This window comes from Cyrtonyx montezumae, unplaced genomic scaffold (genome assembly GCF_038088225.1).
Source record: "Cyrtonyx montezumae isolate F1298 unplaced genomic scaffold, pur_monq_1.0 scaffold_33, whole genome shotgun sequence".
Lineage (NCBI taxonomy): Eukaryota > Metazoa > Chordata > Aves > Galliformes > Odontophoridae > Cyrtonyx > Cyrtonyx montezumae.
In genome coordinates, this window is record NW_027072038.1 from 1,876,126 (window position 1) to 1,894,322 (window position 18,197).

Here is an 18,197-nt window from a genome sequence, read left to right on the forward strand (position 1 = left end):
GTGCATCCACATGCCATCATCAAACAGCCTTTAATTACCTCTTTGATGTGCTGGTTTTGCTCTCCCCCCATCACACTGTTTACAAGGTGCATCTGTACTTACTTCCAACTATTTGGGCTCCCACCCACTCACCACCCATGGCTGCTCTCTGCCCTTCTCCTGATCCTTTGCTCTCCTCCTTGGGCAGATTAAGCAGCCCAAGATTAAAAGCAGACAATAAGCCGAAGTGAGACAACAGCACTAACCACTGTTAGCTTATCTGTGCAGCTCCCATACCCCAGAGCAGGCATCCAGCCACATGAAACATTACACATCCTACCATCCCAAAAGGCTGAATGCTGCAGGGAAGAGATAACGCTCAGCGTGAAGTCAGAGAGGAAGGAGAAAACTTAGTGGCTTTGATTTAAAGGGAACTTAAGAGTCAAAGAATGGTTTGAATTGGAAGAGACCCTTAAAGGCCTGATAAAGCATCTGCTCCAACTCCCTGGGATGAACAGGGACACCCACAGGGGCTCAGAGCTCCATCCAGGCCAATCCTGGGTGCCTCCAGGGATGGGTAATCCATCACCTCTTGGGGCATATTGGTTTCCTCTTCTCAACTCCAACACACTGTGTATCTTTGGTCCTTTGGAGTCTTCCTAAAGCAAGGAGATGTCTGCAGCTCCACCCCAGCAGTTCTCAGATGGAAAACAGAGGTAATGGGCAGATGGGATCGCAGAGGCACTTCATCAATAGCCTACAGGATGCTATTGGGATGGAAAAACATCACTTTGAAGAGCTCTCTGGCACCTGAAGACCTCAAAAAACACAGCTTAAGAGAAATGACTGCTTTCCTAGACCTCGGTGGCACAGCTGAATCCAGCACTGGAAACAGAACGTTATTAGTTGGACAGATGCCCCAATGGGTGGGGATTAATGGGTTTTATAGCTTCCTGGTATTGTGGCATGTTCAGGTTGTTGTTTTTTTTCTCTTTTTCTTTACATCCTGCCTCATTCGAGCAGGGCTTGGCTCCCTCACAGCTCTTCCTGGAGTTTCTATTAATAGTTTTTTTGCTTCCAGCTTTGCCCTGCAAAGCCTTTTTTCAAACAGTTTAATTATGTGACATCTAAAGGATACACAAAACTCTTCCTCTATCTTTGGCTAATGAATGCCAGTACCAGGATAGAGAACTATTTGATACGGACAATGTAAAACTGAATTAGGGTCAACCAACCAAAAAAAAGTTCAGTGTGTCATAAAACCACAGGGCTCCATTCACTGTTATTAACTCAGTTGTATGTATTACTTCAGGCTCTGACCAGCACAGAATGCACCTATTGTTTAAGAGGAGTTTATAAGGTGTAAATCCTCAATATTTAACTGTTAGCAGTCAGATTTTAAATAGCAGCTTGATTACTATAAGCACATCTGCCTTTTTAATACTATTTAATCTTCACGGCCACCACGTGCGATGAAATCTGGTGAATTTATTGAGTTGTAGGTTTTGTTGGAAGGGTTGTAATTAAATTCAGCCCTGGTAATTGCAGAGCTCCTTGAAAAGAAGACTGGTGTGTTGCTGGACTGTGGCTACAGCACTGCTCTCCTGGCCCTGGGATGGACTGGGAAAGAAGCTGTGAAAGTGAATGGGATCCAATCAATACACACAAAGGAATGGTCAGGTCCTTGACTGACCCAAGAGAAGATTATGCCATAATCAGAGACCTTATTTCATCCCAAGGCTTCTAACTCTCAGCTCTAAGATGCCACAATCCCTTCCATTGTTAAATACCACTATAACCAAGGTCAAGAAGCATGCCTCATCCACTGGCAATGCTGTTTGTAAGTCAAATCAAGGGAAAGAAACCCTCAGTGCATCTTCTGATCTCCAAAATCCCAAATCAAGCCACCTGAAAGAGCCTCACATCTCCTGTGCTCCCATTCCAGACAGTTCTCTCTCTAAAACACACTTCAGTGAGTATTTTTTTCAGTCTAGGACAAGGAAGGATCACTACCATGTCACCTTTAAGGTCTCTGCTTCACCTGCCTGGTGTACCCAAGCAGACATGTGGACTATAGAAAGATAATGAGGATAAAAACGAAGAAATTTCACAAGACCTCACAACGAGATTTAGTTTGCCTATCCCCAGATTGTTTTCTGAAGAACAGAGGGGATCGAGGAGTATCAGCTCTCTGCACCCAATGGGACTGCTCATGCTATCGCAACTGCACTGGGGTCGGTCGCTTGGAAGCATCTGCAAAAGAGCAACAGAGGGAAAGACAAGGCCAGTGAAATCATGGGTTGTTTTCTGTCAGTTTTGATCCAGTTTATTAGGCTCCATGCAGAGAAAGTCAGAAACTGGACGAGACTCAGAAGGATTGGATATATCCACAGTGGTGACATTTTCTGACTGCAATGTTCTGCTGCTCCCTCGCTGATGTCATGCAGACATTTCCCTTGTCCTTTTAGCTGCCTGATTAGATCCAAAATATGATTAATAATGTCTTCTGGACACAAATTTAAGGGCTGTGTGTCCAAACAATCACAAACCCCCCCCTCCACAGTTGGAATGACTGCATCTTTAGATGAAAGAAAGGGCCCAGCTCCTTACAGAGCAGGTTTATTGCACACCCAGGTCACCATGGAAAAAAGAGAGGGGAGCCAAGTTCAGAACTGATATTTGAGTGATTCCAAAACTTACGCTTTCCTTTAGACATGCTCCACACTTCAAAGACAAACTGGACCGAGCAAAGTGCTGCTGCAGCCATGGATCTCAGGTCAAGGCAAAAATGCAACTACAACAGCACCCACAGGGCAAAAGTGTGATTAGAACGAAGCGGACACGCCGGCCCTCTCAGGTCAGCAGAGCTATGCCCTGCCCAGAAGGCTTTTTCCACTGGTTGGGAAGCTGGAACAGCAGCACTGGGTCTGCACTGCTGTCCCCAGGAACATGCTCCAGCTTCTCTGCCTTCTTTCATCACCCATCACCATCTCATGGGGACAAGGAGACGAAGAGGAGCACAGTTGTGATAGGGGACTTCTGCAGTGAGGCTCTTCCAACCCATGTTGATGACAGAAGGTCACAGATGTGGCTCTGCCTTTCGTATTCACCACGGACCACACCTTTACAGCCATCTCTCACATTCAAGACCTCAGTTTCATTTCTGGTAGCAAACAGATTTAGAGTTGCAGGGCAGCTCAGTAGGAAACACTCCCATATAGCTGCTGCTTCCCCTTTCTATTGGGTGTTTGCAAAGCAAACTGCTCCACAAACAGGAGCAAATGCTGACCTTGGAGCCACGGCCAAATTCTACTTAACAGAAGAGCATCTACAGTTTTCTCCAGCTACAACAGCTTCACCAAACTACTCTGCTTCACAGTGGACAAAGAGCCTCTGTCCATCAGCCTGAGAAGTAGTCTGAACCCCATCAGTGGCCAAACACGTCCCTTTGGATGCTGTTACAAATCCTGACAAACCCCATCTGAAATAAATAAAACTCTTGGAAAGAGATGGATCAGTTCCCATGCCCCGAGCTGGGAAGAATCCTTAATGGACACATATTTCTGGGGTGAGATGTTGTAACTGTTGGGTTACACTACCTCTTGCCATGCAATTATTTGGGAACTTATCCCCTTCCTCCTCCTTGCACAAAAGCAATGCTGTGTAATGGCACGGGATCGTTCTCACGGAGCTCCTCCACCAGCTCACAGTGTCTGCAGGCTGGGACAGGGAATGGCATTCATATGTAAACCACCACAGAGTCCCCCAGATCCCCAAAACACACGGGCTGCACACATGTCACTGCTTCCAGGAACACAGCAATCTGCTGAAAATACGCCTTAAAAGCAGTCAGGAAGGGGAACTTCCAATAGCAGAGCCCTTTTCGATGGGCTCTGAAAATTCCCCGTGAGGTTGCATCAAACCCAGCGGTTCTTCTCACTGCTTAAAAGCAGGGAACCCAAAAGCAAGGAGAAATCAAACAATGCACCCATTGGCAGCGCCAACAGTGTTGTACCAAGGGAAGAAAAGAGTCTTCCCAGCAGCCATAACTTCTCAGTGCCCATTGCTGCATTCCTTCCCACTGCACACGGCTGCCACGGGAGTCGGGGTGGTGCAGAGATGCACACACAGCCCCAACAGACAGCAATAAAAGCGTGATTAGAGTGTGCTAGACAGGGGGAGCTAATTGGTATTCCCTGAACGCTTCCTCTCAGCACAGAGATGAAAAAGGTCCCGTTTCTAAGAAGCAGATGGGATCCACGAACCGAAGGCACAGTGGTTGAGATGGAAAAGGGCTCTGCTGACTCAGGGCACCGAATTCAGTGTGCCAACAGCACCCACATGAGAAACAACGCGTTTAGTTCTGCCATCGTTGCTTTCAGGCATCGTTTGCCTCCTTCCCCTGACAAGCAAAGCTAATTCCCAGCGTGGAAAGCTAAAGTTCCTGTCTGACAAGGATGATTTCTGCTGAGTCAAGCTCACAGGAAGGCAGAAGAAGCCAAAGAATGCCAGCAAGAAGGCAGGAAACCCATGCAGAGCCAACCATGCCAAGGGAAGGGCTGCAGGCACCATTTCCTGCTGCTTTTAAGACCTAGTCTCAACTTGAAGGTGATTAAGACAGGTTAACTAGCAAGATTTGATACGTGCCCTGAAAACCTATCACACACAGCATTAACAGAGGTGGTTTTTTTGTTGTCGTTTGGGGTTTCTTTTTAAGACTGCTTTTCAGTCTCCAGTAGACAAGCTTTAGACAGTGATCATCTGCTCAGGCAGCTGAGGACCCAGCTCAGATTTGGCAGCGTGCAAAACACACTGTCAAGTGATACCCATTAGCTCCCATCCTTCTGTGTGTCATCCGTAAGGCACGGGACTTGGGGCTGAGAGCACTGGGCACATGAAAGGAAGGGAAGCAATGAGAAGCAGCTCTTCAAAGCAAAGAACATGAACTCCACGCAGCGGGAGAGCAGCGATCCCGAACATTGTATGAAATAAGAGGGATTAAGTGGTGTTGCATAAACACAGAATGCTGGTTGCTTCTCTTGAGAGAGTGCCAAATCCCTCTTTTCGGATGCATGGAAAAATCTAGGTCAGTTCCATCTGCAGGAAGGCTGCACTGTCAGCGCTGTGGACATTTCAGCATTCATTTGTGCAGAGCTACAACGGAGTATCCAGGCTGCAGCACGTGCAGGACGGCCTGCACCCACTCCTTCCTCCTCATGGAACAAAACAAACAGTGCTAGGGCCTCAGTCAGAAATCAGTGGTGCCAAAGAGGCAGAAGACCAGAGAGAAGGGAGGGACGGGGCGCAGAGCAGCTCTGGGAAAGGCAGAAGATGGAAAAACAGTCAGGAATCTGCTCCCAGCAGTGGTTTCACAGCACTCCATCCTCAAGCTGCTGATGCTATAAGAAAGGATGATGGCCCAGCCAGCAGGTAGGGCCACTGGGCAGGGCCAGGGCCACCACCTCCTGCACAACCTCAGGCAAAGAAGCACAGCTCTAAGGCCCTTAAGTGCTCCTTGCAGGAGCAGCCAAGATGCTACAAACAATCACTGCAGCCCAAAGGGAATCCAATGTGCAAAACAAGACACAGTGTATGCAGAGGACTGAGCAGCTGCTTCCTTCTCCACTAACTGGCAAAAGGCATCAAGGATTTGGCAGGTTGGCTCCAGCAAGACCCCTCCGTGAACCCCAGCAGAGCAACAGGCAAAACTCCACCAAGCAGAAAGCAAAGAAGGGACAGCAGGAAGCACAGGCAGCAGGGCAGGACATCAGCCCACGAGCACCACAATGCCTAATGGACTTAGAAGGGCTCAAAGCTGGAGCTGCTCAGCACACTGCAGGGGTGTGCCCATCCCTGTGTGCAGATGGACTTTCTCATGAATGATTTTAAATCTGCTCTGAATGAAGGCAAAGAGTCCATCAGCAGGGAGCTGGAGGGCAGCAAAGCGAGTGGGACTGAGTGTGAATCAGCACGGAGCCCAAAGAGCAGGGGGGTATAAAATGCACTGAGAACTGGAGAGAGGAGAGAAAGGGATGGAGGGAATTTGCAGTCCTGCATGGTCACGTCATGATCTTAACACCAGCATCCAAGGGAAGCCTCTCCCCATACAAACATCCAGCATTCAAACAAGTGGATGTTTTCATTAGCTTTCTAGAGGATCAAACATTTCTCTGCTGCAGAAGAACCACCACCAGCTGCTGGAAGGTGAAGCAGGCACTGCAGCCTGGCGTGGCTGCCCCTCACTGCACAGTTCCTCTTTTATCTTTGCTGCTGCGTGCAAAAAGGAACAAAATTCAGACTGGTCTCTGCAGAACAATGCAGCATTGTGTACACAGCTGCAGGGTCCCCATTCATTGCAAGGTGGGGAGGGGGCTAGATGACCTGCAAGGGTCTCTTCCAACCCAAACCACTCTATGACTGAGATGCCACAGCTCTCTGCCCACTGCCCTTGGACTCAACTGCTTGGTTTATGCTCAGTGCACGACTGCTGGGTCACCTCCCTCTTTCTGTTTCCATCCTCTTCCTTCGCTCACCATCCAAAAACAGAGAGGTGAGGCACTGTACTAAGGTGGAATCACCCTTCTCAGCAGCTAAATTGATCTCTCAGGATAACCCAGGAGTTGTGAAGTCACCTTGCTTGCACCGTTGAGTGGAGCCGAGCAGCCAGTACTCTCCTATAGAGCCCTGCCATCCTGCTCCAGCCCTTCCTTTAACAGCAGGGTAAAGCATTAAGAAGCAGAGTGCATTCCATTCAAAGTTCCCCTTCGTCTTCTGAACCTCCCCAGATACAAAGCTCATATCCCAAGTGTATATTCTCCGTGTTATTAGGATAACTGCTAGTCAAGTTCAAAAGGCAGCTGGCTCCCAAGTCACCAAGCCAAAAAGAGCTATAATTTCTCCTCACTGTAATTTCTCCCTATGATTATAACAGCGGTTGACTGAGTCAACACAGGCAATGTCAGCAAGCAGTTTGACTCCAGGACAGCAGATACCCAGGAAGAAGCAGTGTTTGGGAAGGGGGAGGGGGGTTGAAACGTGCGTGGGAGCTGTCCTGGATGGATGCTGCTCTCACCACGACATTAAACAGGCCACAGGATCAGGGAGCCAACGAATATACACAGCTTAGCTTTGTCCTTTCTGCAGGGTGAGTAACACAGAGGGGAAATCCTGCCTCTGCTGAAGTCAGGGGGAGTTGTGCCCTGGACGTCAAAGGGGATTTCACCCATCACAACTAATACGTGACCACAGGGCTTTAGGAGCCCACCTTGCTCTTCATTTCCCTAATAGCTCCAGGGAACATCCTAAAGCATCAGACCCTCTCAGGCTGATGCAAAGGGGGCTCACAAATGCCATCTTTAGCTCAACATAAACTCCATAGGTTCCAGTGGTGAGAAAAACACTTGTGAAGGTCAACTTCAGGCCAAGTCCTTTTCCCAAACTCCAGAAGGACCGTTCATAGAATCATTAAGGTTGGAAAGACCTCTGAGACCACCAAAACCCATCCCACCCCACCACACTCACTGACCATGTCCTCCAGTGTCACATCTCCACTGAACACCTCCAGGGACAGTGACCTCAGCACCCCCTGGGCAGCTGTGCCAGTGCATCACTGCTCTTTCAGTGAATAAATTGCTCCTAATACCCAACCTGGCCCTCTCTGGAGCAACTTAATGCCATTGCCTTTTGTCTTATTGAATACAGAAAACAAGGGGAGCTCAGGGAAGCTGCCCTGGACAAGTTACAGCCCCATACGCCCTTCCCTTCCAAAATCATCTGCAGATCGTCCTGGAATCCTCCCTTCAAAGTAACACCCAACCACTTCATTCCAGCCTTTACAAAGGGGCAAAAATCCAAGCTTCCCCAAAGCAGAATCCTCCTGAGACACACAGCACTGCTCGCCCTCTGCTGACACAACTCACTGCAGTGCTCTTTTAAGCCAAGGATGGAGAAAGGAGCACGGCAGATTATAGTTTCAGAAGAACAATTGTTATCATGGTGCCTCACTTCACCTCTCAGCCCCACAGAGCAAACCCAGCTTTGCTTCTCTGTACGCCAGCCAAGCCAGCTGGAGCCTCACAATGTGCCTTTGGCACTGGGAGGGCAGAGACAGAAGGATCACTGCAGGAATTCCTGCTCAGAAAAGGAAATCAGCCCCAACTTGTGAGAGAAGAGAGCTCAGAAAGAGAAGGGCTGGGCAGAAAACGGGGCCACTCCATTTGATACCCATCAATAACCCCATGTTCCCATCAAGGATGCTGCAGCAGTGAGATTACCCTGAAGGGGAAGTAAATAGGAACAGGGCTTGGAAACAATAGATTACCTTCTGGAATTCCTGTGTGCTTCCCTCGGATGCAATCCATGTGAGAATTAAAGGGACAACACCCATGCAAAGCTGGAAGAGACACTCAGCACAACCAACCCAGGTGAGAAGAACATACAGATGAGAGAGATTTGTTAAAAAAAAAAGATGAGAGGAAGTTTTCTTGAAGCACAGATGGAGAGCTGGGGGCGTTTTTTAAGACAAAAAGAATGCCTGGAGAATGGAGAACAGCCACCCCCACCTCCAGCACAGGGATCTGCTCTCTTTGAAGAAGTCCCAGGCGCAGTGTTTCAAACATACACCACACAAATGCTGGAGCATGTCATTCTCAGGCTGGGTTTTGCTCGTGATGTGATCAATCCAGCTCACTGAACGCTGCTTCATTTATCACAAGGATGCTGGAATCAGACACAGCTCCCACCTGCTGGGGAAAAACCAAGGCCACCCACCAGGAGCACGTTTCACCACTCCTTCCACTGGGGAGAAAACAGCTTTGCAGTCTAATTTTGTGTCGGCTGAGCTGACACACAGCAGTACCCAATGCTCTCAAGTCCTGCAGGACTACAGACCAGGCCTTCCTATGTCCCCTTCCAGTTGCTGACACTCGCCCATAGCAACGTCTCCATCTTCCCAGCAGCCCTAAGTGCTGTCCTCACTGTCAGGAAACCATTCTTCTGCTGGGAGGTGATTGTGCATTTTGTTATCCTGCTCCAAGGGAGAAAGGCAGAGTGGAAAGTGTGGGGGAAGCTCTAAATGGGGACTTTCCTCCAGTTCCCCCAACTCAGAGACGTGTTATGAACACAGACCACAAACACATGGGTACAGCAGTCATAAAGGCAACCAACATGTGTGCAAACAGAGGCTTAAGCAGTTCTGAAATACAACTGGGATCTGACTGATCCCTTTAAAGTAAAGGGCTACTTTAGAAAACTTGACTTGACTTTCTGCTTACTATGGTTCCCCCCACACTGGGTGGAAATAATGCTCTCAGAGCCCAGATACAGATGACAGAGAAAGTTATTTTGATCTAATTCAACTGAACAAGGAAGAACAAAATGATGACTCAAGTGAACCAGGTGTATTATAACACACAGACAACCAATTAAACAAAGTCAATGAACTGAAGCTGAAAAGCAAATCCTGATTAAGCAGTATTAACTTAGATTGACAGCAAAGATTTAGAGGGGAAAAAATGGATATCAGTGTGTACAGTGAGAACATCCACAGCTACATTCCCAGTTTACATTCCCTGAACGTGTGAGGTTATCTTCGCACTCAAACTTCATACCCTGAATTGATAACATTATGAAAAATAACTTCCCAGGTTATTTCATGACCACGTTCACACACCACTCATCATGGGCCAGGCCCAGAACAAGCTCTGCTTCCAAAACAGAGCCTGGCTGTGTTGATACCAGTGGCTCCTACTCCCAGTGTCAACCAATCCCAGTCCCCCACACTGGGACAGGGATCAGAGAGCTCTTCCCTAAGAGCTGAGGATGTTCTCAGGTGTAAGGAGCTGTGTTTGAACCAAGGAGAGCAAGGGCAGCTCCTGGCTGTGCCTCACATCCCTCTATATATGCACGTAGATGGGATAAAGCCACCAGTACTTGTTCTGAACCATGTTCTTTCATTTCTCTGTACCTCAGCTCCCCTCCTGCAGAACAGCAGCACCTCACAGTACGTGAAGGAACACACTTCTGTAGCCAACATCAGTGGGGTCAGAGTCTGGAAGTCACCCAGGAGACATCAGAAAGCCAGAGGGGAACACGATGGGTATCTGACACTGCAGGACACTCAGCCCGTTTGCCTGTCTCTGTTTTGAGATGGTTCCGTTTCCTGATTTCTATCTTCCTCCAAAAGAGGATATGAGCACAAAAGGAAGGCTGCTCAATTCTAAAATCCCAGTGCCAAAACTGCATACATTAGATTGGGACTGGGCAAATCCTAAAATAAGTGGCCCCGTTTTTAAAGACTCGTCAGCACCCAGCTGCTCCACCTGAACTGCACTACGGACACCTATCCTTCCCCTGACAACCCTGCACGATGCAGCTGTCCTTTCTCTCACTGTAAATGCAGCAACTGCTGTTCCAGAGAGGCTGAGATCTACAAATCTCAGACATCGTGGAGAACAGGAACAGGCATGGGGAATCCAGGGTGCAGCTCACACCGGAGCCAGAGCTCAAAAGTCACAGTGGTTTCAGTGGGAGCAGACCCACAACAGGGGAACCAGCAAAGTCACAAAGCTACCAAAGTTAAACCCTGGCAGCAGGGACAACAAGAGAGAAGTGGCCACAGCTGCAGACACGGACACTGCAGCATCTCAGCCCCAGCTCCCTGCCCTGACAAAAGCTTTGCACAGGTACCTGAGCAGCCATGAGGAACCCCCTGCTGCTGGTACACAGCTCACAGCCTCTGCAGGGCTTTCTAGTTACCACTGGAGAAAGGTAAAGCTCTCCTGGAAGACAGAAGCAGCCAGCTTACTGATCATGGTGGTGCCCCCAGCCAGCGCAGCCTTGGTCCCTTGGAAGAAGTCATCAGCAGATGTCATCCCTTGCTCTGGCATCTGGAAGCGAGTGTGAACATCAATCCCTCCAGGAATCACCATCCTGCCGTGGGCTTCGATGGTTTTCACTCCTCCGGGCACGATCAGATTCTCTCCTATTTGCCTGGCACACAGGTTGCAAACAGGTCAGACAGACAGCAGACGAGGCACACGCTCTGTAAACACACACCCTGTGCTACTTAACCCAGCCACTGTTTTCCTTTTCCATATAAAGCAAAGTACAGGGCCGGCAGACCCAGCTGATAGAGTTTTATTCCTCCCCTTGAAGCAGCTGCATAATTGAGAGCAAAGTATGCAATTACTTTGGGACCTGGGGGGAACATTAGATTTAAGAGGAAGGAAAAGCAGGAGTCACGCTGGCAGCCAGCTGGAGAAGGGACCATGCACAGCAAGCAAGCAGCTCTGCTGGGACAGCACTGGGGTCACCAAGTGGCAGCACAACACCCAGTGTTGACTATCCAGCAGCGAGGTGGATGTTAACACAGGTTTGGAAGCACAGAAAGCACTTTTGCCTGTGTACTTTCCTTCCACGTGTAAGTATTACACAGCTCCTGAACAGATGGGAAGGATACGCAGTCCTGGTGGGACCCCTGCAGCTCCTCTCACTCATTGGTTGTGCAAAACACAACAGTGGGTGACACATGAGGCAACTAATGAGCTGCCTGGGGCTGGCTCCTCTAACTTCTAACCTTGATGAGCAAAGCACATGTGCTGCCTGTTAGAGCCAGAACAGGAAAACTCCCTGTTTGTAACCTCTGGCTCAGCCACTTTTTTCTTAAGTGTAACTTTCCAATGAAATCTCTGATCTATTTAAATGTGCCAGAAACACAGTTTTCAGGACTGCAAACACAGAAGCGTGCTGCAAAGAGGCATCTCTCCACAACAACAGGACCCTGATGAACTCCAAGGGACTCGGGCTCCATCCTTGCATCATCACATTGCAGAAAACAGCACTGCAAGAGACCTTGAGAGGTGACCTGAGTCCAATTCCCTGCCCTAAAACAGAGTTAAACACACCCGGGTACCGAACTCTGCATTCAAAATACCTTCAGTCATAACTGTGACAACACAGATAACTTCAAACATGTGTCACCTCAGCACGGGGCTATGGGCACAGCTGAAACCAAGTGTGTTTAAGCACCTCCCTGAGCCCATGCTTGAATGACAACACAGTTTGTGTTTTTCAGGTTCCTGCATCGATCAGGGTGCACCCGTGTGAAATATGCACTTTTCTTGGCAACCCAACACGCTGAGGGTCCACGCAGCTCTGATCCCCACTCCTCCCATCACAACGTGCTGCCACGCTCACTTACTTGATGAGCCCATCTTCCATGTAGATGTCTGCATAGAAAGACTGGTCGTCGTTGACGATCTTCCCACCTTTGATCAAAAGACGATCGCTCTGCAACAAAGAAGAGCAATCCGTAATCACAACGGGAGAAAGCTGACAGTCTGCAGTGTCACTCCGGGGAGATGAAAGAGGAGGGCTGGAAACAAGCTCTGCATTATTCAGGAGCGCATCTCCTGCAAAGATCAAAATGCTTTGTTTCATCCGCTTTTCATCGCCCTAACGATCCCAAGCAATCAGAAGGGGGGAAAAAGGGTGTTGGGTTGAGGTTGGCAGCTTCACTCGGCCCTGCAGCACAGCACCATCACCTGCAGCAGCAGCAGTGCACAGAGCTCTCCAGGGATGCATCACGGCCACGGCGCTGCTGTTTTTAATGCCTCGGTCGCATGCAAAGTTCCCCCACGTGCACCCACCCGCTGCAGTCATCGCTTGGCGAACTGTGAGTCAACGGCTGTCAGGGAAATAGCCCACGAGTCTGTTGCCAGGGGTTACACCACACAAACAAACCCCGTTTGTCCAACTCGGGGACGTTTGGGTGCAGTGGATGCTTTTACTGCCTGTCCGGATCGCTGGCGCGTGATCGGATGGAAAACAAGCGCCGATGAGCAAAGCCAAGTTGACAAGAAGGGCTTTAAGAACGGCGTCACCGAAACACCTGCAGCCTGGGAGGCAGCTTGGCACCAACAGAAAGGTAACTACGATGAGGCACTGTGTTTGGTACAGCCACCCAGGTCGCCTTCCCAGCCAGGACATCTCCAAAGCAAACCTTCCCTTTTTTGCAGGGGCCGTGAGTGCACGCTGCAGAGCTCGGATTGGGGACACAAGCTGAAAGTGACTTCTGTTCTCCTGGTTCCTCCATCCCTGCTCTCACTGATGCCTCAATCAGAGCACGCTGCGTTCAATCTGCACTCGGCCCCACTGCAGCACTCTGTCACTGTGTTGTTCCCCCCCCCCCCCATATGACAAAGCTACAGCACGGGGGGGGGAGGATGCCGAAAGCAACTGCAAGAAAGGGCAGAAAGCAGAAGAGGAACACAGATCTGCCTTGAACTTGAGCAAATGGATGCACAACAGTGCTGCTCGGAGCCCTCGCTTTGAATGAGGTCTGGCAGAAGGGAACGAAGCATTCTCCCAAAGAGCTCAGGAGCTCCAGATTTTCAGCACTGAGTGCCGAAGGAGCAACGTGAACGGTGCCAGCTCCTAGCTGACACCCTCAGATCCATCCTTTACGGGGGGACCAAAGGTCTGTGAGACGTTAAACGCTTCTCCATCCCCCCTCTCCCTTTTTCCCCTCCCGCTGCGATGAGCGCTTCCCCGAACAACGCCCGTCTGCGTAAAAACAACACACCAAAACCAAAGGAAAAGCCCGAGATGGAAACGCGGACGCCGACGAGATGAAGTCGGGGGCTGAAAAGCCGCCCACCTCTCCGCACCAGGAGACAGCACTGCCCTACACACCATTCCCAGAAGCGCTGCAGTGCCGGTGCCCACCTCCAGCTACACCCTGTGCTGCTACAAAGGCAGATGCTATAGGGGTGGGCTGAGGTTTGGCCGTCCGCGGGAGCCAACAGCAAAGGGCCCAAAGAGCATCACCACCCCCCCCCCCACCTTCGTCTCCCCCCCATGGGGAGGAAAGCTATTCTTTTGCCCCTACAAACGCCTCGACGTGCGGTCAGGGAGCAGCGATGCTGTCACAGATCGGAACACCGCGAGGATGGAGGACGGCACTGGGTACAGGATGGCACTGGGTGTGTCCCCTGGAGGGGGGGGGGGGGGGGGGAAGCCGTCAAAAAAGCCGATGCCCGCGGCGGTCCGACGATGGGAGCACCCACCTTACGTAAGGAAAAGTTGGGTCCGCAGTACCTGCCCTACATCGGCTCCCGCAACGGGGGGAAGCGAGGGAGGGGCTTTACATAACGGCGCCCGGCCCCGCTCCCCCAGGATCGCGTTGCGAGAAGCTTCTGGGGAAGGGAAGGACGGATCCGCCGGGCTGGGGGCTGCGTGCCCCCGTCCATCCCCCGGCGCTGATCTCATTACCCGGCCCCGAGCCCCGGCTGCCGGCACACAAAGGGCTTAATCCCCGCGCAACCCTCCCCCCCCCCACCCCCCCAGTTCCCCTCGCCCCCCACTCACCGTGATCCGCGGGATGTTCTTCTTCCCCTGGTAAGACATGGTGCGTCCTCACCTCCGCTCTATTTATCCGCCTATTTTATTTTATTATTGATATCAATATATATATTTTTTTTCCAATAAGGAAAAAGCAGCGGGGCGGATGCTGTATCCCTATTGTCTCTCGCGCAGCGACCGCTTCCCAAAGGGGAGAGAAGAAAAAATAAAATAAAATAAAACAAACAAACAAAAAAAAGAATAGAGAAAACGACACCCAAACAACAACAACGAATAACAATACCAAGCTCCCCGAACCCAAATCGCAGCGATCCTAAAGGAAAGGGGCGCGGGGTGCGCCGGGGAGGCGAGCGCAGCTCTGCGCAGCGCAGTCACAGCCGCCCCAACCCCGCGCTGCCTTTCTTCGCTCTGCGCGCAGCTCCGCGCGGCCCCGCCCGCGCAGGGAGGAGCGAGCGCGCCACCGGAGCGCGCGGCGCATGCGCACAGAGCCGTTCTTTTTCGCTCGCTCCCGCGCGCGCGCGGCGGGATGGAAATGAGGCGCGGGGCGACGTTGGCGCAAAGGAGGGGGCGGCGGGAAACGCCCGCACGGCGCTGCGATTGTGAGGGGGGGGGTTCAGGACAGCCCTCCGTCTTCTTTGTCCCACCCCGCCCTTCTCGACGCTGTAGCGGATGAAGGGGAAGAATGAGGCGCAGCCGCTCCCGCCTCTTTCATGTCTCAGTTGATGGCTGCGCTTTCTCGCCACAGCAGCAGATGAAGGCCCTTGCTGCTACCTGGGGGCTCAGGGTGCCCGTAGCACCCTTCTGGGACACTGATATGTCTGTCCCTGTGCTCCTCAGGTCGGCACTTAAGGGAAGAACGGAGCTAGGGCAGCACATCTCCCTCCTTCCGTGCACAAAGAAATGGGTTCATGGCTGCAGTGCAGGACAGGTGTCCTCTCACACCTCCTCCCATACAGCCCCAACATCAGCCCGAGCCCACTCGTGTTCAAGGGTCACTATGGCCCCATCAATGACCAACCAGCACTTACCTTCTTCCCCCGAATTGCACATCCCACAAAGCAAACCACAAGCTGCTCCGATCACAAAACAGAGCACTCCTTCCATACCCAAGCTGCGTGCAAGCCTTCACCATCCTGCTGCAGTTAATCATTACAAAGGCAACATCTGTGCAAGCAGATGACTGCCAGGACCTTCCACGTGCATCATTTCGCAGGGGGCTGTGAGGGAAAAAGAGCTTTGCCCGAGTATAGGTGGGGCAGCAGGCACTGTTTAAATAGCTAATATGCCAATCAGTTAGTATTCAATTAGTAGCAAAAGATAAAGCATCTCGTCGTGACAGCAGCAAAATGATTAATTCGTTAGCCTGCCGGGTTTTATTTTGATTAGAACTGACAATGCTAAATGGGTTATCTGCAGTGGATGTCTGGAAACCTCGGCATATTTCTGCTCAGAGCGTGGACAAAAGCACCTACACCAGATCCTGAGGTTTAGGCAGAGGAGCTGTGTATTCTCTCTCTTTAATGCTGGTTTCGCTCCTCCCCTTTGTTTCTGAATGGCTTCTTGCCTTTGCTTGGCCTCGTTTGCTATCATGGAGGAAGCCAACACTAAGAGTTTGAGAGAGCATCAATGCTATGATTCTGTAATCAAGGCCCTCGGGCAGCTGATTTGAGATGTGCAAAATCCAGCTACCCCCCCTAAGATCCTGCCCTGAGAGCAGAAAACTCATTACAGACAAACAAACACAACTATGGGCACAAGAAACCATCGATCTCTGGTGCTCACTTGCCTTCCTGACCAGGTCATTTCTTCTCCAAGTTGTGAAGCAACAGCACTGGTAGCAGAAATAGAAGCACCTCTAAAGGGAAGGTGTCAGCAGCACATTGATGCTCCTAAAGCTATTCTCACCTGCTCAAACATATTTTAAATACCTTTTTAAAAGGTAATCCTTACTGCATATGGGCCTAATTCAGAGCACGGGGTCTTGAACTTGGAGCATTTTCCACTACTGGGATCCAATCGTGATTAGGTTCAAAAAGAAATAATGAATCTTTAGGTGACACTGGGCTTTTCCTTCCCATCACCATGTTGTGAGCACCTAAGTAGCACAGAATAAAATAAAGAAGAGATTATTCCAGAAGGGCTGGAAACCATGGTTGTTTGATAGTCAGCATCTACACAGCACCAAGTTTTAAAATCTGTACCACTCAAAGATCTGTAGGGGTTGGAAGGGACCTCTAAAGATCATCTAGTCCAGACTCAGCACGTACCAAAGACCAGAACTGTACCTTTCCCTGAGATGGATGTAATTGGGAAGGATGAAGGTGGGTGAACAAAGCCAGAGAATGATGTTCAGATGAGAACAAGTGGGAACAGAGCCTGGTGGTACAGAGATACACCACTACGTCTCTTACAGAAGCTGATCTGTTCTCCCAGTAAAGCCACCATTTGTGTATAAACCCTTCCCATTAAGTTAAAGTTAGGAATATGACTCCTTATGAGAAGCCAGCTGTAGGAGTCAGCTCCTGGGCTCGCAGCAGCACGCTGCACTCCATAAATCCTTGCAGCCTCATGTCCAACCTCGTTGCCAAGAGCTGCTGAGAGAAGTAATGGGAGTTCTAGATAATGCTGATGGCAATGGGTCTTCCATAGGTCTAGGAGATGGCTTAAGTTATAAGGTGCTATAGAGAACACTCCAATCTTTCTTGCTAGGAGGGAAGCACGAAGGACAGCTGCACAGCCCCGTGCTCTGGCAGCAGTCACTGCAGTAGTGGAGGAACCCCAGAGCAACAGAAATACCTTAAATTATACTATGTGAGCACAGCTTCACTCCTCAGAGGAGTTACTGGATGATGGCTGGAAACAAATTCCAGAAGAGTCGCTTTCTCTGCGGCATTTTAGTGTCGTTGCAACAAATCCCACAAAATTCCTGCAACAAACGATTGCTTTTATTTCTACTGAGCTCTCACCAATTTCTGCAGAAGGACAGTTTTGCTGTGAAGTCTTAACGCTCAGAAATGGAAACGTAACAAAAACAGGGATCAGAGCTGGAACTGAAAGCATTCCTGGAAGTATCTGAAATTCTAGCACTCGTGCATCAACAGACTCTACATTTCCCTTCAGGGTGTTGGGTGCTAACAATCCCTGCTCCCTATTGGGGAATCACCCACTGCCCAACTCAGAAAGGCTTTACATTGAGGGCAACAGGACTGGGCTAAAGGTCTTTGAGCAGTCACTGGTCAGGCTTTAGCTCACTGGTCAGGCTCTAGTCTTCTCTCTTGATTCTGCCATGCCAATTGGTTGGCTCTTAATCTCAGTAACTTCAAAAGTTTCCTATGGACCAACATTGCTTCTTATTAAGCACTGGGAAGATGAAAAGCAAACTGGTGCACAGCAGGAGTATCAGAGAAGGATAGAATCAGGTGATTCAGCAAGACAGTGCGTTCTGTCTTTCTTAAAAGGCTACGAAGGAATTTTCCTTTATCAATCAGTATAAATTAAATTCAGTTACAGACACAGACTACCCTCACCAATGGGCATCTTTGCTTTGTTTCATTATCTTACAGGAGAAGATTGTAATTAACCATCGCGCTATGGAAATGGCCATAGGGGTCAACTCTGAAATCATGCAACTTCTCAGAGAAGTAACCTTATTCTGAATGTGCAGTTTGTGGGGGGAGCAATTCTCTTTGTAGCCACGCAAACAGGACAGTAAAAAAAGTATGGCTGATCCACAAATGAGAATTAACTGCTCCTCCCTTACATCCAGTGCAAAGAGATGAGCATCTCCAGTGCAATGGGAACCAAGAGCAGGGTCCAAGAAACAGCTGTTCTTGGTGATTTACACCATTTCTTATCAT

At 49.9% G+C, this 18,197-nt stretch overlaps 1 protein-coding gene across 2 annotated transcripts in view; it reads right to left on the reverse strand.

Moving 5' to 3' along the window:
* The window catches only part of DPYSL2 (dihydropyrimidinase like 2), a 40,735-nt gene that overhangs the window by 17,703 nt on the left and 4,835 nt on the right, over nt 1–18,197 (reverse strand). Inside the window, exons 1-3 of one of the 2 annotated variants that reach the window (XM_065745149.1) lie at nt 14,347–14,411; nt 12,179–12,267; nt 10,784–10,968 (exon numbers count right to left, since the gene is read on the reverse strand). In XM_065745149.1, the coding sequence (XP_065601221.1) occupies nt 10,784–10,968; nt 12,179–12,267; nt 14,347–14,385 (313 nt within the window). In that variant the 5' untranslated portion in view covers nt 14,386–14,411. Of the gene's footprint in view, nt 1–10,783; nt 10,969–12,178; nt 12,268–14,346; nt 14,412–18,197 lie in introns of those variants that run through there. The other variant, XM_065745150.1, reaches the window with a different exon arrangement.